General features: G+C 41.1%; 3 protein-coding genes across 3 annotated transcripts; 1 reads left to right on the top strand and 2 right to left on the bottom strand.

Moving 5' to 3' along the window:
- Window positions 1–586: 586 nt before the first annotated feature.
- LOC310933757 (catechol O-methyltransferase domain-containing protein 1-like) lies at window positions 587–4,282 on the top strand (the record flags this gene model as incomplete). The annotated part of the gene is made up of 7 exons (XM_083897323.1): window positions 587–641; window positions 735–853; window positions 2,232–2,337; window positions 2,718–2,836; window positions 3,156–3,210; window positions 3,899–4,032; window positions 4,130–4,282. 7 exons carry the CDS (start codon window positions 587–589, stop codon window positions 4,280–4,282), a joined length of 741 nt encoding a protein of 246 aa, XP_083753449.1.
- Window positions 4,283–6,412: 2,130 nt separating this feature from the next.
- On the bottom strand, window positions 6,413–9,651 carry LOC310933899 (non-selective voltage-gated ion channel VDAC2-like; the record flags this gene model as incomplete). The annotated part of the gene is made up of 8 exons (XM_083897469.1): window positions 6,413–6,504; window positions 6,842–6,899; window positions 7,004–7,154; window positions 7,303–7,518; window positions 8,375–8,427; window positions 9,139–9,288; window positions 9,447–9,496; window positions 9,585–9,651. 8 exons carry the CDS (start codon window positions 9,649–9,651, stop codon window positions 6,413–6,415), a joined length of 837 nt encoding a protein of 278 aa, XP_083753595.1.
- A 2,119-nt stretch (window positions 9,652–11,770) lies between these two features.
- LOC310934039 (non-selective voltage-gated ion channel VDAC2) lies at window positions 11,771–20,320 on the bottom strand. The gene is made up of 9 exons (XM_083897656.1): window positions 20,186–20,320; window positions 17,831–17,902; window positions 17,700–17,749; window positions 16,388–16,540; window positions 16,231–16,283; window positions 15,006–15,233; window positions 14,519–14,669; window positions 14,367–14,424; window positions 11,771–12,682 (listed from the first exon to the last, which is right to left on the bottom strand). Exons 2-9 carry the CDS (start codon window positions 17,895–17,897, stop codon window positions 12,591–12,593), a joined length of 852 nt encoding a protein of 283 aa, XP_083753782.1. The 5' UTR covers window positions 17,898–17,902; window positions 20,186–20,320; the 3' UTR covers window positions 11,771–12,590.
- Between the last annotated feature and the right edge of the window lie 1,217 nt (window positions 20,321–21,537).

Raw genomic sequence — 21,537 nt, 5'->3', positions numbered from 1 at the left:
TCTGGTGCACTGTGGAGTCGGTATGAGTGTTTTTAATGCCATGCTAACTCGTACCATTGACTTGCGCTAGCCATAGCACCAGCGAACTGAGCAACTAGAAGAACTGAATGAAATTTCTTGAAAACGTCTCCAGACGTCTCCATCACACCGGCTGAGTTGGAAAATAGGTCTTATGACCAAAATTTCCGAACTATTCCTTTAAAGATACCAGTCAGTCTCTGAAAAACCCCCAAAAAGAGCTAAAAAAAAAAAAAACAGGGGTCAAAGTTTTCATTGTATCGATGGCGAAATAACTGTAAGTGAGATTTTTTGACATTTGCGAATAAAGACGGCGGTGTCATCAACAAATGTGTAAACTTTTCTTTTAAAAAGTGGGTCTTTTCACTCAATTTTTTTGTACTTTAACCTCATTTTAAAGTGTTTTCTGCTTTAAAACGTATTCTTTAGTCGGTGTCATGAGAATTGCTGTACAAAAAAAAAAAATCAATACGTTGAACCTTGATCTCAAAGGTTAGAGTCAAAACAAACACCGGCACCGTATAAAAGAGCGCCGACGCTGTCGCTGTCGCAGACGCTCAACACGAACATGGCTGCAGACATAAAAGTGCTCTTCTGCGTCGGACTCGCTGTCGCGCTAACAGGTAGGACGACGACGACGGAACGATTCCACGATTCGGCGACGATTTGGAGGAGATTTTTCTAGGACGTTAACTTCGCTCGTTCTGTTTCCTCAGGCGCCGGAGAGTCGGCTCTGATCGGGAAGAGTCACACGGAAGGGAAGGACGACGTCGTGCTGCAATACGTGGTCAACAACTCGCTGAGGGAGGATCCGGTCCTCACCAAACTCAGAGTGGTCAGTCACAGCGCATGTTTTTTATCACGAGTGCAAAATTAAAGGCGCCACATGTAGGAATGTGGCCAAAAACAGTTACTACATTCAAATTAAAAAATACCGAGGTCTTTTAAGGTTTGGTTTTCTGACGTAACTGGCAACCCCGTGGTTGCTCGGCAGCTGAGACTCTACTGACCGCAATGATCGGTAGACGGCGGTAGGTGGCGCCACATGAGGCCAAAACATGATTTCAAAACATAAACATGATTTGCAGTCTGCAAAATATTTTTTTTGTTGCAAATATTTTGTCTGTACTGTTGTTGTTGGTGAGTTCAGTTTGTTATATGAACATTATTCCTGAGTCTCTGTGACATATTAGGAGGATTTTATGGCCAGTTGCTTTAGATTTATTACATAATGCACCTTTAAACGACACTGATTTGGTGTAAATAACACTGTGTTAATGTACCAGCGACTCCAAGGTGGTGGGAGGGCCCCCCCGGGCCCCCCCACATACTAAATTCTGCTTACGGCTCCGTAATAAAAGCTTGGTCCGGCCCTGAATGTGCTATTCACACCAGTTTTTGTTATGTCCACATTTTAAGTCTTGACTTTAATATCATATCTAATCTTACCATCTAACACTACCTACCTACACTATCGTGCAAAAGTTTGGGCTCGCCTACACCATTTTTGTTGTGTTTTCCATTAAAAGTCAGACTTTTATTCATCAAAAGAGTTGCAAAATGAATAGAAAACATAGTCAAGACACTGACAAGATTAGAAATAATGATTTTTATTCAATATTATGACATTTATTCTGTTTTCAGCTGTGCTAACAAGGGTTTTCTAGTCATCCAATAGCCTTCTAACGCCATTAGCAAACACAATGTACCATTAGAACACAGGAAATGGGCCTCTATACACCTATGTACATATTCCATTGAAAACCAGACGTTTGCAGCTAGAATAGTCGTTTACCACATTAACAATGTATAGAGTGTATTTATGATTCATTTAATGTTATATTTATTGAAAAAAAAAAAGTGCTTTTCCTTCAAAAATAAGGACATTTCTAAGTGAGCCCAAACCTTTGAAGGGCAGTGTACCTACTGCCTTCCTTCCTGCCGACCTACCTATGACTTTAGATGGAGCGGAACACTTTTGACCACTAGAGGGCAGCAGAGTATTCCTCAACACTGCAGCCACTAAATTGAATCCTTCACTGCAAATTAATCTCTCTCTCTCTCTCACACACACACACGTTTCCATATCTAGGTCTTCCCCAGCCCCTTATCCTTATCTTAACTTTCACAATTAAGTGTCAAACCTTAACCCTAAAGCCAAAAAAAAGCCAACCTTTATTAAAGTTGTGTGACACTGAACTGTTGTCTTTCAGAGAACTCTGGAGGACAAGTGGAATGTGATGATGGTGGCGACCGAACAAGCTCAGTTCATGGCCAATCTCATCCGACTGATCAACGCGACCAGAGCCATCGAAATCGGTGAAATTTCCATTTTCGCTCGCATAATAAGATCAAACAGATGATTTAACACAACAAGTTGATTTAGTTAAAGGTGCCACGTGTAAGAATGTGGCCAAAAAACGGTTACTACACTCAAATTCAAAATATCGAGGTCTTTTAGGTTCAGTTTTCTGACGTAACTGTAGGTGGCGCCACATGCCAAAACATGATTTGCAGTCTGCAAAAATATTTTTTTGAATGCAAATATTTTGTCTGTACTGTTGTTGTTGGTGAGTTGAGTTTGTTATATGAACATTATTCCTGAGTCTCTGTGACACATTAGGAGGATTTTACGGGCCAGTTGCTTTAGATTTACAGATTACGTAACGCACCTTTAAAACGTTGTTTTTCTTCCGCAGGGATGTACACGGGTTACAACGCACTGAGCATGGCTCTGGCCATGCCCGAGAGCGGACACGTGGTCGCATGTGAAATCCACGAAACCTACGTGAACATTGCGAAACCGTTTTTTAAAGAGGTGAGACGCCGAGACGTGCTTTTAAAGCTTTAAAGCAAATATTGCGAAAAATGCAATATTTATATTGCATATTGCATAGCTGCAAATATTGCATAAAACGGTTTACACAAGCAAAAGGAAATGTTGCTCAACAGTGAAATAAAGCGGCAAATGTGTTTATTGAGATGTTACAGACTTAAGCTAGCAGATATATTATTGAGTGAAAAACCTTAAGTTTTCCACGTCCCTGTGAGAGCAAAAACCCTTAGGTATCCCTTTAAGTTTGCACTATTTTAAAGGCGGCAAGATCTTAATCTATACATTTAAATTCCTTCTTTAGGCTGGAGTTGAAAACCGGATTGACGTACAACAGCAAGCAGCCCTGAAGACACTGAGTGAGTACTTTGTGAGTCTTACAGAAATAGGACCAACTATTCTGAAATTCAGACGGTAAAGTGCCTTTAAACAAGGAAAAAAAAGGGCCAAAAAACTCGACTAGACCTCTTCCCTTACTGGCTTCTGCCTTTAGGGGGCGCCACAGCGGATCATCTCCCTCCGTCTTGTCCTTTTCCTTGTGTCCTCGTGCCAAAACGTGACAAAACTGGCATATAATTTAAGAAATAAATGCTTAAATTTAGCGTTCGTCCACTTGATTAAGCTGAATTTATACGTTTATACCAAATTTGTCGCGCTGGCGATTGTTTTTTAGCAACAATCAGATCGTTGTTTGGTCGGTAAAATGTCAGGAAATTTTGAAAGATGTTGACCAAACCTTTAAAAGTATAATAATAATGTTTTACACTGAAACCGATTGATTGATTTTCAAAATAGTTGACTAATAATTTAACGATCAATTAATCGAATAATCGTTGCAGCCCTTCACATTTGTGATGGCGAATTTTACTTGTGTATTTATTTACGTTAATGGTAAAACTTAAGCTGAAATATGTGAAGGCAAATTCTAAAGTTGTGTTTCCCAGAAATTTGCCTTATTTTACCTTCTTGAAAGTCATTTTTCGCAGCGCAGTCGACGACTTCTGATTCAAAAACTCCACGCGTTAACGTTCATCTCCGTGTCATCAGGCGAGCTGATCGCAGCTGGTCAAGCGGGAACGTACGACTTCGTGTTCATCGACGCCGACAAACTCAACTACGACGGGTACTACGAGAAATCCCTGGAGCTCGTACGAAAAGGGGGCGTCATCGCCATCGACAACGTGAGTACAACGCGACGAACGTGACGACACTGAGAAGTTGACCGAGAACGCGCTGAATAAGACGTTGTTGTTGTTATTTTATTTTAAATAAAAAAAGGTGCTGTGGAGCGGCAGAGTGGTGAATCCTGCTCCTGAAGACGCCACCTCCCTGGCTCTGGACGCTCTCAATAAGAAGCTGCACAAGGACCAGAGGATTGAGCTGAGCATGCTCACGATCGGCGACGGCCTGACGGTTGCCATTAAACGCTAGTGAAAAAGCTAAACGTGTTGTCCTGTTGGTGCACTGATTGTGATACAAAATAAAAGACAAAAAAAAAAAAAGATTTGTGCGTGGCTCAGGGGCTCTATAGCGCCACCCAAAGGTTAAAGCAGAGGCAAAAATTGAGTTACACCGAATTTCGTGAAACTGGCTGGGAAGATGTTATAGACCAAGACGAACAAAAAAGTCGACCGTAACCATGGCCTCAACTCAACAGGAAGTCGGCCATTTTGAACTTTGGCTTCCATTTTGGCTAATTTGCACCCTACGTAAATGAGTGAACGAGTTTGTCGTACACACGCCATACTAGTTATATGTGTAATTTTTTCATGCACACACTGGTCAAAATTCCTCAGCTCCACTCTGATCACATACCCAGGTATACCGTATATGTAAAAACAAGTTATGTGTGTGGCTCAGGGGCTCTATAGCCCCCCCTCTAAGGTGAAAACAGAGGCAAAAATTGAGTTACACCGAATTTCCCGAAACTGGCTGGGAAGATGTTATAGACCAAGACGAACAAAAAAGTCGACCGTAACCATGGCCTCAACTCAACAGGAAGTCGGCCATTTTGAACTTTGGCTTCCATTTTGGCTAATTTGCACCCAACGTAAAGAGCGAACTCCGTTGAACGCGTTTGTCGTACACACGCCAATTTGTACTAGTTATTTGTGTAATTTTTTCATGCACACACTGGTCAAAATTCCTCAGCTCCACTCTGATCACATACCCAGGTATACCGTATATATAAAAACAAGACCTGTGTGTGGCTCAGGGGCTCTATAGCGCCCCCCCAAGGTGAAAACAAAAGGCAAAAATTTAGTTACACCGAATTTCCCGAAACTGGCTGGGAAGATGTTATAGACCAAGACGAACAAAAAAGTCGACCGTAACCATGGCCTCAACTCAACAGGAAGTCGGCCATTTTGAACTTTGGCTTCCATTTTGGCTAATTTGCACCCTACGTAAATGAGCGAACTCCGTTGAACGCGTTTGTCGTACACACGCCAATTTGTACTAGTTATTTGTGTAATTTTTTCATGCACACACTGGTCAAAATTCCTCAGCTCCACTCTGATCACATACCCAGGTATACCGTATATATAAAAACAAGACCTGTGTGTGGCTCAGGGGCTCTATAGCGCCCCCCCAAGGTGAAAACAAAAGGCAAAAATTTAGTTACACCGAATTTCCCGAAACTGGCTGGGAAGATGTTATAGACCAAGACGAACAAAAAAGTCGACCGTAACCATGGCCTCAACTCAACAGTAAGTCGGCCATTTTGAACTTTGGCTTCCATTTTGGCGAATTTGCACCCTACCTAAATGAGCGAACTCCGTTGAACGCGTTTGTCGTACAGACGCCAATTTGTACTAGTTATTTGTGTAATTTTTTCATGCACACACTGGTCAAAATTCCTCAGCTCCACTCTTATCACGTACCCAGTTATACCGTATGTATAAAAACAAGACCTGTGTGTGGCTCAGGGGCTCTATAGCGCCCCCCAAAGTGAAAACAGAGGAAAATAATATAGTTACACAGAATTTCCCGAAACTGGCTGGGAAGATGTTATAGACCAAGACGAACAAAAAAGTCGACCGTAACCATGGCCTCAACTCAACAGGAAGTCGGCCATTTTGAACTTTGGCTTCCATTTGCACCCTACGTAAATGAGCGAACTCCGTTGAACGCATTTGTAGTACAGACGCCAATTTGTACTTGTTATTTGTGTAATTTTTTCATGCATACACTGGTCAAAAAATCACATACCTAGGTATATATAGTACAACAGTATTTCTGATTATCCTACAAATGCCACCATATGAATGACCGATGTCTTCACCGTTTATTGCTAAAAACAAAGTGCAGAACACGCGTTGTCTTTACACCACTGAAATGAATGATGACAGGCAAACAGATTGTACTGGAACAATGGCATTCATACATTCATACGTACATAAGCAACTGTGTCACAAATAGGAGCAGCTACAAAACAAAAAGCAACAAAGGTAAAAACAATAACAGACGCAACAACTTGAAGTGCTACTCGAGTGAGGAGTTTGTCGTGGCGAATTGTAAACGATCTCTGGTTTGAGATGAACGCACATGCAAAAGGTTCTTCTAGACTTCTATCTCCAGGCCCAGTCCAAGCTTTTTATCTCCTGAATTGATGTTCATTCCGTGGACCAGGCTGGACAGTGTGAGTTTGACACCTGAGCAGGCAAGAGGAGCAAAGGTCAACCCAGTTATTATTTGGCCCAAACGATTCATCGGTCCACATCTAGCGTGGATGCAGATTACTCCTGAAACGGCGCTGAAAGGCTCATTTGTTTGATAATGTAACACGAATGTCGCCTAAAAGCAGGATTTATTGGAAATGCCCTACAAAAGAGATACGTCCAGATGAACCCATCGCTTCCACTGAAAAGCTACAGCACTTTAAAGAAGTAACAAGGTATGACGTGCAATAGAAATAGACGTAAATAACGCAACGTTCTGTTACCTATAACCATTCTGTCCTGTCTATGAGCTGGAAGGAAAACAACTTACCTGGTCTAAGATTCTGGCTGAACCCGATACCAACAAAGCAACCGCTGTCCACTTTTACCTAAATAAGTAAATAAACAAACAAAAATAAACATATATATTGATTTAAGGACAAATACAAGTCCATTTCTTTTCCATTTTGTCTGCATCCACTGCTCCACTTACACTGACGGACGCCTCCTTGTTCAGCTGGTACTTGGCTGCGATACCAAAGCTGGTCCTGATGCTGTGAGTGGTCCAGGCCAGGTTCACTGCCATCTCCAGGTTGTCGCTCACCTTCTGGTAGACGGAGCTTTCAAACTGAGTTCCTTCATTACTTTAAATCAACAGAGCGAGTCACAATAGTTGTGTTAGTGGTAGAATAGAGGAACCAGGGATCAAATCCCCGCAAACTTCCGTTCGGAAGTCGACCCGATCTACCAGCCCAACCCCAGTCCAACAAACGTTACAATTTCTTTACTTACATATTGGTGTGCACTTGAAATTCTCCAGTCTTACAACCAAAGGCAAAGGTGTTCTGGACCACCTCCAGTCTGTCGAACCTCATCCTGTAACCACTGAGCCAGCCCCTGTAGCCAACGACGGCGTGGATGGAATAGCCGGCGAAAGGCAAGTCGACATCGCAGCCCAGGTTAACGCACTCGCACTTGTACGCCATCGCGACTTTGCCGCTCTTCATGCTGTCGATGACAAACATGGCGTTTGTCTTCAAAACGTCAAGCTGGAACTCAGATCAAGTCAGATGCAACAATCTGGTTTGGTTCCCCAAAGTTAGCTTGCCCTGCTGTTCCGGTGAGGAGCAGCTCCCCCCCCCGAAAGGCCAGAAGATGGCCAGTTGTTGGCCTTGTGGAGCAGCTACCGCCTCGGTGTTCAGTTGAGAGAACCAGTAGGAGAACCACTGAACAGAATCAGACTCACACTGGTGAATCCTCTGGGTCTAAGAGGCCCAAACTCTTCTTCTTCTGCAGGTAAGATAGGTGGTCATACCTATGTTCCCCGGGTCCTATGTTCCCCGATCGGGGAGCATCGGACCATTTTTAAAAAAAAAGGATCAATGTTACCCGTTTTTTCCCAAAAAAGGTCCTATGTTCCCCACTTTGTGGAAGCCTGGGTGTGGAGCTCCAGGGTAGAGGGTTAGGGTTGGGTTAGGGTAGGGTAGGGTTGGGGTTGGGGTTGGGGTTAGGGTTAGGGTTAGGGTAAGGGTAAGGGTTAGAGAGAGAGCGTGAGAGAGAGTTTCCCGGTTTGTTCATGACAAGGACCTTTTTTTTAAAAAAAAGGTCCTATGTTCCCCGGGTCCTTTTGGGTGAAAGCGGGGAACATAGATACGGTCCCTAAGATAGCATGTTCAGCCCAGCTAGCATCATAACCCTTGAGCACCACAAAACTGCTGTTTCTTGCGCACAGGAAGGAGGCTCTTGATCCACAGGTGTTGCCTTATGTTCGATCCCTCCTAACCCAGTGACCGAACTGGACCGGTTAGCTTGACCACTGCACATTTCTAAGAACTCATAGATGAAATCAAAATCGTGATCTTACCCAGTTTTTGGTGAGAAGGTGGTGTTTAAAGACAACTCCAGTCCTTTGACAATCTGAGAAACAAGAAGAAGTTTAAGGGTGAATTCCGATTCCTTGCTTAACCCTCAGGGCTGTATCGCCCTCAATATTGAGATTTTCCGAGACCACCCTTGGGAGCAAGGGCTACCCAGAATGCATTGCGTGTTTTGACATAACAAAGATGGCGCCGAAAGCAGCGAAACGAGTACGCTACAAATTAAGTATTTTCTTTGTTAATAGATATATAAAAATGATGAAAACCATTGTATTATCTTAGTTTAGGCCCATATTATGGATTACTGACGTCATTGTTGAGTAACATTTATTTTTATTTTACGATCTTTTGTCAATAGCCGGCCGGTTGCTATGGTTTACTTTTCATTAAGTCGTGGTGTGTGGTAACTGTCAGCTGAATATGTCCGTGGTTGTGGTATTTGTATGAGTATCATCTTATAACTAACTGACAACCTAATAACTTGACTGACAAACAGATCGTAATAAATAATCGTGACATAAATGTGTTCTTCTTCTGGACGCAGCTTTCGCGTTATGCTGCCCCCTACAGTCTGAAGACGTATCTGCATTTAAGGGGTGTCCCATTTCTAAGTGACAAAATAACCCTCAACACTTGGTTTTGAGGGCCAGTTAAGATTAAGGGTTGAGCTTGAGGGTTAAGATAGGAATTGGAATTGGCCCTATGAATGGGCGACAACCACAGTCATACGTGAATCATCAATGTTCTTCACCTGATCTTGAACGGTCACTTCACCTTCGACGGTGTGGTCACTGTTCACCCTCTCAGTGAAGGTCAGACCGTACTCTGACCTCTGTTTAGTTTCCAGGCTCGCTGCAAATTTGTTGCCGTGTTTTTCGTTGGATCCGGATGTTTTGAATTCCTGCAGGGGGGAATCATGTTGATATTGTAAATTCACACTTGGATACAGACCATTAGAAGACACAAACGTGTCATTATCATGAAGTTTGTTAAATATAATTAATTCTTACATAAAACTATACACTGGACAATTTAAGACAAAGGTCAAATTGACCTTACCACTCCATTGGCCAACTTAGACTTGACGCCGAGCTTCACAAAGCCGTATCCTGTCGAGCAGAGAGTTCAAACAGAGTTTGTCTACATTTCCAACCGAAAACATCTGCATCATCACACGACGATTAATCGAAGTCATACCGAAGCCTTGGCTGAAGATGTCGTCGGCAGACTTGCCCAGGTCAGCAAATGAAGGAGGCGCAGCCATTTTACCTAAACGTTAAAAGCAGATCAAATGACATAACACGTGATTTCAAAACCACTGTGTGTCCAGTTATAACACGAGCAGATGATTATTTAGCGCTGCAGAAACTTAACTATAACCAATACGACAGGAATGACATGATATAGAACAGCAGGAGCATATGTACAATCTTTATTGTAGACACTTGGTTTGGGATCGTCTCAATATAAATATTAATAGACTTTCTTTGTCCTTTCCTTTGTTTCCTTTTATCTTTTATCTATCGCATACAAAGATAATCTAGATTAGAGGATGATACACAAAGCGGACGCCACTTCCGTATATACGGAGAATCCATTTATGGACGATGACATCTAAAAAGGATGCTACTTTTGTTTACATGGATGATGATGTGTTTTGTCATATTTTATATGGAGAATCTATAGAGGATGATATACCAAAAGGATGCTACCTATATATAAACACACAGAGAATCTATATATGGAAGATGACAAACAAAAATGTTACTTCCGTATATATATATATATATATATATATATGTGTGTGGAGAATATATATATGCAGAATCTATAGATGATGTACCAAAAGGATGCTACCTATATATTAACACACGGAGAATCTATATAGGGAAGATGACAAACAAAAATACTTCCGTATATATATATATATATATATATACATATATATATATATATACATACATATATATATATACATATAAACATATATATATATATACATATATATATACATATATATACATATATACATATATATATATACATATATACATATACATAAATATACATATATACATATATATACATATACATAAATATACATATATACATATATATACATATATATACATATATACATATATATATATATATATACATATATACATATATATATATGTACATATATATATGTATATATATATACATATACATATATACACGTATATATATATATGTATACATATATATATATACATATATATATATATACATATATATACATATATATATATACATATGTGGAGAATCTATAAAAGGAGGATGAAACGGACGCCACCTCCGTATATATGCAGAATCTATAGATGATGTACCAAAGGGATGCTACCGCCATATATAGAGAATCTATATATGAAAAACACGTATATATACATATATATATGTATATATACACATGCATATAGATATACACGTAAATGCATCTATATATATATATATGTGTGTATATACATATACACACACATATATACACATATGTATATATAGTAGAGAATCTACGTTAGAGGACGATGAATTTACCTCCATAAATGGAAGATAAACCAAAAGGATGCTACTTGCACGTGTGTATATATATACATATATATATAAACACATACTTATACATACACCTACATATATACACACGTATATGTATATATATGTAGAAGAGAATCTAAATTAGAAGATATGAAATAACCTCCATATATGGCAATGATAAACCAAAAGGATGCTACTTGCATGTGTGTATATATATAAATATAAACACATACGTATATGCATATATATATATATATAGTAGAGAATCTACGTTAGAGGACGATATATGAAATTACCTCCAAATATGTAAAATGATAAACCAAAAGGGCGCTACTTGCATGTGTATACATATATATACATATATATATATAAATAAACACATACGTATATATGTAGTAGAGAATCTAAATTAGAGGAAGATATATGAAATAACCTCCATATATGGCAATGATAAACCAAAAGGATGCTACTGTGTATATACACACATATATGTATATATACACACATACAGAGAATCCATATTAGATGATATACAAAAAGGACGTTCATCCATACACGTAGTCTATATGACCATATACAAAAAGTTTGCATAAATGTTGTATATTGCAATCATCCATCCATGATTCCCTCTATATACAGAGAATCTATGGATGAAGATGTATTAAAAGATGCTACTTCCGTATACACAGAATCTACCTCATCTATATCACAGGACTTACACATGTCCTTTCAACTCATAAAACCAAATGTGAGAAAGAAAAGTTCGACTTGATGGAGAGAGTCTCCAGAAACACACCACACCTCATCTGTGGAGTTCAAAGACTTTATTGAAAACTTTCACACATATAAGGACCTCCAGGATTCTTGTGGGCTCTGAAGTGCCGACCGAGTCACACCTCCTCTGAACAAGGGACAGTTTTGGCATTACCTTCAACGTCGTCTGTACCAGGTACCTCCGCGTAATCGAGTCAATCGTTAAACCAATTCTGCGTGACCGGCCGGCCAAAGTTCTCTAAACAAGGTTCTTTAGCGCGTTTACCGGACGTCGTGGGTTTTAATGGGAAGGTCGCGTGTGTGTGTGTGCAGCTATCAAAGAGATCAATGCAATCTCCGACACGAAACACGTTACATAACTAGAGTTTTGTCCTCGTGTGCAAACGGGGGGGGAAAGGGTGCAGCATCGTTTAAATAATAGTGTACTCAACAGGGTTTTCGCAAACGACGAAGGAATATCAGGTGGTCTCGATGGTGGTGGTGTGACGCCGCTCACCGCAAAACCGGGAAAAAAACATTCACGACGGTTGGTCGTGTGGGGGTGTTTTAATCACAAGTACAGTCGCACAGATGTTGACGATGGAACAATTGACATATACCGTTAACGGTCTCTTAAATAGACGAAGCTACCGAGCGGCGGGGGGGGGAGAAAATAAAGCAACAAAGGTAAAAATGACGGGAGCACCGACACGAAGTGGTGCTTCAGTGGAGGAGTTTGTTGTCGTCGTCGTCGTAGCCTTTGAATCGATCTCCAAAAGACCCCCTTTGCTGGTTTTCGAGATGGACACATAAATAAAAAAAGGCCAGATTCTTCCTGATATTCCGAGTCCTTTTGCAGGTTGCGAGGGGGAAACCTTAAGCTTCCAGTTCCAGGCCCAGACCCAGCTTGTGGCCTCCTGCGTTGATGTTCTTTCCGTCGACGAGGCCGGACAGGGTGAGTTTGACACCTGCACGGGAGAGGGGAACAAAAGGTGAGCTGATGAAGGGCAAGGCAAATGTAACGGAGTTAAGCAGTGCGATTCCACTCGCCGTATAAGGAAAAACTCATCTCACAACATGGAAACTCGTTTGTCCTATGGCAATTAAATGCAGCACCCCTGTAGATTAGGGTCGTGCAACAGCAGTCGGACCTCGCGGTTTCCCTGGTAGGTGCATTAGCTATGAGCTCCGCCATTGTTTCATATTAATTACTTTTATTTTAATACCAAGTGGTGGTTTAAGTTGTACATTTTTTAAGCATAAAGCTCCCGAACATGCCCTTTTTCATAAAAGGTTGACGTTGTTTTCTCTTATTCTTGTTTACAAAATGGCCAATGCTACGCATTGTTAGCTAACCTGCACTTTCCTTTCATTTAACATTTTTCAGGCATGCGTGTGTGTGTGTTTGAGAGGAGCCGGGACTGACTGTACAATTTATATCTCTGCCAGGTACGCGCTTTGCGCACATATTGCCTCAAATAAACGGCATAAACGACTGCCAACCTGAAGGTCTGCTTCGTCTGTTAAACTACACAACGCAATGATACGAGTACAACGCCGCTACACAAACGCACCGCAACAAAGACAGGAACTGGGGGTAAAACGCATTGACATCGAGTACGCATGTGCGGACGGAAGACAAGAACGCCGTTTACAGGGTTCCCACACCATCGATGACAACAAATTCAAGGACTTTCCAGGACCAATTCCCTCAAATTCAAGGTTGAGAGCTGCTTCGTCAATGATGGAGTCCACTTTCAAGTGATCATCAAATCTTTGTGATCTTTGTCAAAGTCAGTCTTTGTCATTCGTCACGTAAAATTTGCTCTCATTTAACTTTACTCGCTCATTGTTCTGCACGGAATCTCACGTCAACGAGAGAGACAGTGCAACTTAAAGCTCACATAGAGTGGTCCTGTTGCAAATGTTAGTTATGGAGGTCTACTTACATATATTAACTTTTTTTTAATGGTCAAAAACCTCCTAGTTGCTGTAAACGAGCTGATTGAAATCCTCTTTTCCGCGATGTTTCAGAGTGAACTCTCACCCCCAGAAGACAGAGTGTTGTGATTGGCCGGTACTATTCAGCACATCCTCTCTCAGAAGCGCAGCTCCCCCTTCTGGAACGGTGGATGCACTGCTCCTCATTATCAAAACATTGTTTTCACAGTGTTTAAAAATAGCTTCTTCACGACTCCCCGCCGCAGTCCCTTTTATGACTTAGACCCAGAATCAGAAGACACTGTTGCTCGTGAAACACCTGCACAACGGACGTTATTCTTCTTCTGCGGTTCAATGTATGCAACCGAATGTGCCCGGACTAGTGCCCGGAGCAGGACGATCTGCTGTTCAGGAGAACCGCTGTTTATGTAACTATTGAGGGATTTTCAGAGATCTCGCTGAGCCCGAGATTACAATAAAACACAGCGTTCTCAGCAGTGGCTGAACTGTTTGTTTAGAACCTTCAGGGCTTCTTAAACAAGGTAATGACGCAGATACACACTAAAAAAAAAAAACTGTGTTAATAGGAACTTCCGGTCGAGTTCCGCTTTAACTTTTTTTCTTGCATAAGTCAAGCACTTTCAATGATCAATGTCTATTCAGGGTGCTTTTCAAACTTCTGTGAACTGAACCTGAAGGAAAACCACTTACCTGGTCTAAGAGTCTGGGTGTAGCCAACACCAACAAGGCTATTGTTGTTCACTTTAGCCTAAAGAAAAAAAAAAAGAAAAAAAGAAAGACAAACATTAGGCACAGACGCGTGACAATCAGATCGCTTCGTCCTTTTCCTTCCTTTTCCTTACATTGACGGAGGCGTCCTTGTCCAGCTGATACTTGGCTGCGATGCCGAAGCGTGTGCTGTTGCTGCCGGCGGTCCAGGCCAAGTTCACCGCCGTCTCCAGTTTGTCGCTCACCTTCTGGTAGATTGAGCCTCCAAACTCGGCTCCATCGTTACTTTACATACACACAGAGAGAGGGAGAATAAAGGTCACGTGGTCGTTTTTTGGGAATTTGGAGTGCAGCGATTGCACGACTTTGGCCGAGCACCAGGAGCTCTTCAGTGCAGAAATATGAACCGTGTAAACCCTGGTCTCGCTGCTCTACTTGTGTGATTGCAGCGATTTTGAAAAAAAAAAAGAATAACCACAAAAAACACTCATACACAGGACATCTTGAACACTGAGGTCACAGAAAAGTCTTTAAAAAAGCTCATCCATTAACCAGCAACTTTCCAACCCGGGTTCAAGTGACCCTCAAAACCGAAAATGCTTAAAAAATGCGTTAACTTACACGTTGGTGTGGAGCTGGAAGTCTCCGGTCTTGTAACCGATGGCAAAGTTGTTCTGGGTCATCTTGGACTTGGCGGTGTCAAAGGTCATCTGGTAACCGGCGAGCCAGCCCTCGTAGCCGACGACGGCGGCTCCGTGGATGGTGGGGCCGGCGAAGTCGAAGTCGACGTCGCAGCCCAGGTTGACGTACTCGCGCTTGTAGGCCGTCTTGACTTTGCCGCTCTTCTTGCTGTCGATGACATGACACGGATCACGGTCAGTCGGGATATCGCGACGTTATTCACGATGTCAAGAAGCTCCCGAGAGTCGCGCGGGGTTTCGCTGCGTGCTCGGCTAACGAGATGCATTCAAAGACTCTGGTAAAATCCCTCATTTCTGCAGGATCTACAGCGCGTCGAGCTTAGGGGAGCAGTTTGAAGATGCATTCAAGGAACCTCGTAAATATGTTGTAGAGCTGCAACTAACGATTATTTTCGTAATCGATGCATCTGCCGATTATTTTCTCGATTAATCGATGAATCGGTTGGTCCATAAAATGTTAAAGAACGTTGATCAGTGTTCGTCAAACCTGGAAATTACGATGTTCTTGAACGTCTTGTTTTGTCCACAAACCAAAATGATTCAGTTTTAATGATTTCTTTGTTATGTGGAGCAAAGAAACGAAGAAAATATTCACATTTAAGAAGCTAAAACGATCATAAATCTTGTTTTAATCATGAAAAAAAGCTTCAAACCGATTAACGATTATCAAAACAGTTGCCGATTAATTTAGTAATCGATTCGGCTCTAAAATTTCGTCACTCCGGCTGTAACGCTGCTACACCAAAAGCGGAAAAGGCGACGTTATACACATTACTCTGCACGCACAGAGGTGGCTTTGACTGACGATGTTTTGCCAAAGTAGCGTATTCGTCTACGCGAAAACACAAAAGCGGCGTTTTTGAGATGTTCCCAATCTTGGAAACGTTCTCGTTTTATTTTTTAAATGAATACATTTTCAGGGCTTCCAAACAAACTTGGCGCCATGAATTTGTGTCTCGGCGTTCGTGCGCCAACGATGTCTAAAAGCAAGCTAGTTGCACACTGGGGTAAAGGTTGTAAATTACACACACAGGCATCAGGTTACAAAATGACTCAGAGAGCAGGCTACACTTGTTTTGTTTACGGCCCGGTTCATTAAAAATGAATATGTTATTTGTACAAACAGTTCTCTCTGAACATCTTACCCAGTGTTTGGTGCGAAGGTGGTGTCAAAGGTCAGCTTGAGTCCTTTGGCGATCTACGGGAAACGGATAAGAGACCAAAAATTAACGCGGTTCCTTTCGTGTCGTTAAACTCTCAAACAAATCAATAAATGCGCGTCAGTCTTTTCCGTCCCCTCACCTGATCTTCAATGGTGATTTCTGTTCCCAGGGTGTTGTCGGTGTTCCACTTCTCAGTGAAGGTCAGACCGTATTCTGACCTCTTGTACTTAGTTTCCAGGCTGCCCGCGACTTTGCTGGTGTCCGTGTTGGAGGATCCAGATGTTTTGAATTCCTGCAGGAGACATAATGACACAAATAAAAATAAAAACACAAAAAAAAAAAAAAAAAATGATACTCCCAATTTTTCCCTCATTATTTTGGGCTTAACTCTATAAAGACCAGCTTTAAAAAACGCCCAGATATGCGTCTTGATATTGTGACTCATGAGTACTTAGTCATTACTACTACAACACCCTGGTTGTATTACTCATGCGTCGAACCGCACCCATCATTTGATCTCGACTACACAACCGTCGAGTGTGTTGCGTCAGTTGTGCCTCTATCACAGTGAGAACATCTGCCCAGACAGACCACACAGCTGCCAGCAGGGTCACCAAGGGCTTTAGCCACTAATCTACACTAGCTGAGGCTGAATGAATAGTTTTATTTCGGTTACAATATAAAATACGTAAAATTACGTGCAATTAATCGGCAAATATTACCACAGACTTGCAGTCAACATTTTCTCACAACAAAATTATAAAGAAACTCTGTAACCGAAAAAGGAATAGGCTGAAGCCGAGGCTATAATCCATAAAATAACCCAAACATCAGTAATACAATGAAGAAAAAAACAAAAACATAAAATTTACTTTAAATTCTTATTTCTTTATCATTTCACATTGTAGTCCTTTATTATTTTTCCTTTCAATGATTTTCTGAAACTCGACTCGTGTTCTACATCTTTTCAGTTCATCACTAAGTCCATTCCATAATTTAACTGCCAAAAATGAAACACATCTATATTTAACATTAATTCTCATTTTACATATTTCAAAGACACACAACCCTCTTAAATTGTTTTTTTTTTCTCTCAGTTTAAAAAAAAATTGTTGAATACAGGCGGGAAGACTTTTATTCTTTGCTCGAAATAATATTTCTCATGTTCTTATATGTACAATATCTAAGAATTTTAAAATGCAAGACTTTATAAATAACGTATTAGTGGTTTCCCGATAGGAAACTTTATTAATTGTTCTAATAAATCTTTTCTGGAGTTTAATTATAGGTTCTATGCATGTCCTGCAAGAAGCTTGCACCGTCTTGAGAAGTGTCCTGCACCAAAACTAGAGGTCAGGCCAAGGTGTGGAGTTCCCTTTTCATCAAGGAAGTACCTCAAAAATAATTCGATCTATTCATCCGAGCTGAGAGTACATAAGAAATGAACGTACCACTCCACTGGCCGACTTTGTCTTCACGTCGAGCTTCACCACGCCGAAGCCTGGAGAGCAGAAAAAAGGTCACTTTTGTAAACAAAACAAACAAACCCTGCATCATCAGAGAACTCGATTTGATATCGTACCATAGCCTTTGTTGAAGATGTCTTTGGCAGACTTGCCCAGGTCGGCATATGAGGGAGGCACGGCCATTTTATCTGGAAAAAAACCAGAAAATGTAATTATCACCTTTGTACATGTTCAGTTGTAAAGCTGGATGACGTTATTACGCTTTCCAGATATAAGCAAACAATGTTTCACCATAAATAACCGTTTCCCTTCAGGCCAGTCATTAAGCACTATTTTCATTATAGATTCAGCTCACGATTGCAAGCTTTTAACATTGCCGTCACCAAATACACCACACTGTTAAATATTGAGATTTTAGATATGTCAACGTCGGAGATTAAGACACATTTTCAGGATTTTTGAGTCTTTGGTATCGTTCGCTTTGATTCTTGGGGCTCACGACTCTTCCAGTGACGACACTCTCTGACCAATCAGTTGTCGACGCCACATTTTAGTGTCGGCTCAGCTTGGTTTGGCACGAGTAGCGTCAAGAAATCTCTTTAAGTTAAATCACTACAGCAAACACACGCGAATCAAGTTTAATCAATTAATTGCTCGCTGCTGCTGCTGCCACCACGTGCTAACACAGAGTAGATAGTCATTGGAGTAAAATGGCTTGATTTTAATGAATTAAATCAGTGACAATACAATTGCTCTGTATCTCTTAATAGGTCAAAAACAGTCGCAGTCGGTAACTGATTGACTTTTTTGGAATAAACTATGCTACATACATCTCAGTGCAGCAGGTGGTTCGCTCTAGGAGCGGGGAAAACATCAATTCTGAATCGATTCACAAATGTCCAAATTGCGACACCGTTTAGACTTTAGACCTGGCATTTCAATCTGTCGATTATATTCTCGATGAAACGGTTGGTCCATAAAATGTTAAAAAACGTTGATCGGCGTTCGTCAAACCTGGAAATGACGATGTTCTTGAATGTCTTGTTTTGTCCACAAAGCAAAATGATTCAGTTTTAATGATTTTTGTTTATGTGGAGCAAAGAAACCAAGGAAATGTTCACATTTAAGAAGCTGAAACTATCAGAAATCTTGTTTTAATCATGAAAAAAAGCTTCAAACCGATTATCAAAATAGTTGCCGATTAATTTAGTAATCGATTCATCGATTAATCATTTCAGAATCACAATTCACACGGTGACTTTGGTTTCATTGCCATCGCAGTGTCCGTAAAACAGCGCCGTTGTATCTCGATTTCATGCTTTTTTGTTATGTGCGCCCATAATTAAGTGTCCTGCTTACTCCTAACGATTATCGTTTTTTTAAAACAATATCAATGATATTTTACTGAGTGATCATACTTCACCTCCATATGATCACTCATTAAGATATCATTGATATCGTTTATAAAAACTGATAATCGTTAGGAGTGAGCACTGGAATTAATGTGTATGCAATTGAATGCATCATATTAGCGTTATATTTTGCATAAATGTTTATATGGTAGCCCTCCATATTATTCTTTACCCTTCAGGTAGCTCTCGGTCTCAAAAAGGATGGCGACCCCTGGTACGAACAGGCGGAACCGCACAGGGCGCAGTCACCCGGACACTTTATCATGGGGCACACATAACAAAGAAGCACGAAATCGAAACACTGCTATGGCGACGCTAAACAACGAAACCAAAGTCACTGTGAATTGTGATTCAAGATGTTCCTTTTTTTACACTACAGTTGCGACTTTTCAAATTTAATAAATGATAATGGTTAAAATGTCGTTTCTCGTGACAAATGCACTGTTAAAAAGAGCGGTGGGTCAATTCAAGATGCATCGAGAATCGTTTCATAATCGAATCGTGAGGCGCCCGACAGACACAGGACAGCCCACGGACAAGGTTACGCTGAGAGACAGGAGCCATTTTGCCGCACTGATGCGAGTCCAGCTCGGGGCCCGACTCCGATCGGAGCTGGGTCGTTCACATGTCAACCGGGCGGACCCGGCGAGGGCGTGACACGGCACCGAACCGCATGTGCCAGTGCCTCCTAAGCGAGATGTGTACCGCTCACTTCACAGGTCACTCCTGCTAGCTAGGCCACGAGCAGGGCTAACAAAAGTCACCAATAATTTAAGTGTAGTAACTTCGGGAAACTGTTTACGGAGTATGTTTAGTATGTGACGCCCTAACAGCTCATTAAGTTCCGCATAAAAACACGTTACATAAAGCTTCCATTGTCCCTGCTTTCACTTGACATGTGTCAAGTCAGCCGCAGCATGCCGACTGCGGCTAAGCTAAGCTAACCGCGCTAGCATGCAGAGTCAGAGTGCCGGTAAATGAGTAAAACGAGCCCCGGCGCAGACTCTCGCCTGTTTTTGCGGACACGGCGCAGTGAGATGCGTTTAATACAACTCTCACCTGGAGGAGGTTGAGCTGACGGTGAACGAAAGCGACTTTAACAGCGATGTTCCTCACGCCGCACGGCTGGAGCAGGCGTCACCGGTTGGAGGGCGAGCTGAAGGAGACTGCACCGCAACCAAACCCGGACCTATCACAACCCAGCGTCAGGACCCGGCACGGCCACACACGTGCCTGAGCAGAAATATCTCCCCCATAACTCCCTGAGTACAAGTGCTTGAATTTAATGTTATTGAAGTACAAGTACAGTTTTATAGAGTAAAAGTAAAAAGTGCTTCATGTAAAACGTCACATGTGTAACATTTAGGCGAGTTTTACGTTAGGCGAGCTGACTTTCTTCAAAAAAACAAAAAGTATCTTGGAATTACTTGAAATTTACCATCATAATAGTCTGCATCGCCCGGAACAAGGATGCGTTGAAAATATTTGCAAACCTCTTAAGGAATAATTTTAATGAATTTTTGAAAATCAGGAAATTATCCATTTGCCCTGATGCACTTTGACAGTGAGCTGACTTTTTTAAAAAAAACAAAAAGTATCTCGGAATGACTTGAAATTTACCATCATAATAGTCTGCATCATCCTGAACAAGGATCCGTTGAAAATATTTGCAAACCGCTTAAGAAATAATTTTAGTTATTTTTTGAAAATCAGGAAATGATCCATTTGCCCTGATGCACTTTGACAGTGAGCTGACTTTCTTCTCAAAAACAAAAAGTATCTCGAAATGACTTGAAATTTACCATCATAATAGTCGGCATCGCCCTGAACAAGGATCTGTTGAAAATATTTGCAAACCTCTTAAGGAAAAATTTTAATGAATTTTTGAAATTCAGGAAATTATCCATTTGCTCTGATGCACTTTGACAGTGAGCTGACTTTCTTCAAAAAAACAAAAAGTATCTCGGAATGACGTGAAATTTACCATCAAAATAGTCGGGATCACCCTGAACAAGGATCCGCTGAAAATATTTGCAAACCTCTTAAGGAATAATTTTAATGATTTTTTTGAAATTCAGAAAATTATCCATCTGTCCTGATGCACTTTGACAGTGAGCTGACTTTAGTCTCAAAAACGAAAAGTATCTCGGAATGACTTTAAATTTACCATCATAATAGTCTGCATCGCCCTGAACAGGGATGCATTGAAAATATTTGCAAACCTCTTAAGGAATAATTTTAATGAATTTTTGAAAATCAGGAAATGATCCATTTGCCCTGATGCACTTTGACAGTGAGCTGACTTTCTTCAAAAAACAAAAAGTATCTCAGAATGACTTGAAATTTACCATCATAATAGTCGGCATCGCCCTGAACAAGGATCCGTTGAAAATATTTGCAAACCTCTTAAG

The sequence above is a fragment of the Microchirus variegatus genome (genome assembly GCF_963457635.1).
Source record: "Microchirus variegatus genome assembly, chromosome: 11".
In the NCBI taxonomy this organism is placed as follows: domain Eukaryota; kingdom Metazoa; phylum Chordata; class Actinopteri; order Pleuronectiformes; family Soleidae; genus Microchirus; species Microchirus variegatus.
Note: the sequence above shows the minus strand (reverse complement) of the source record. Positions and strands in the feature narration are given on the sequence as shown.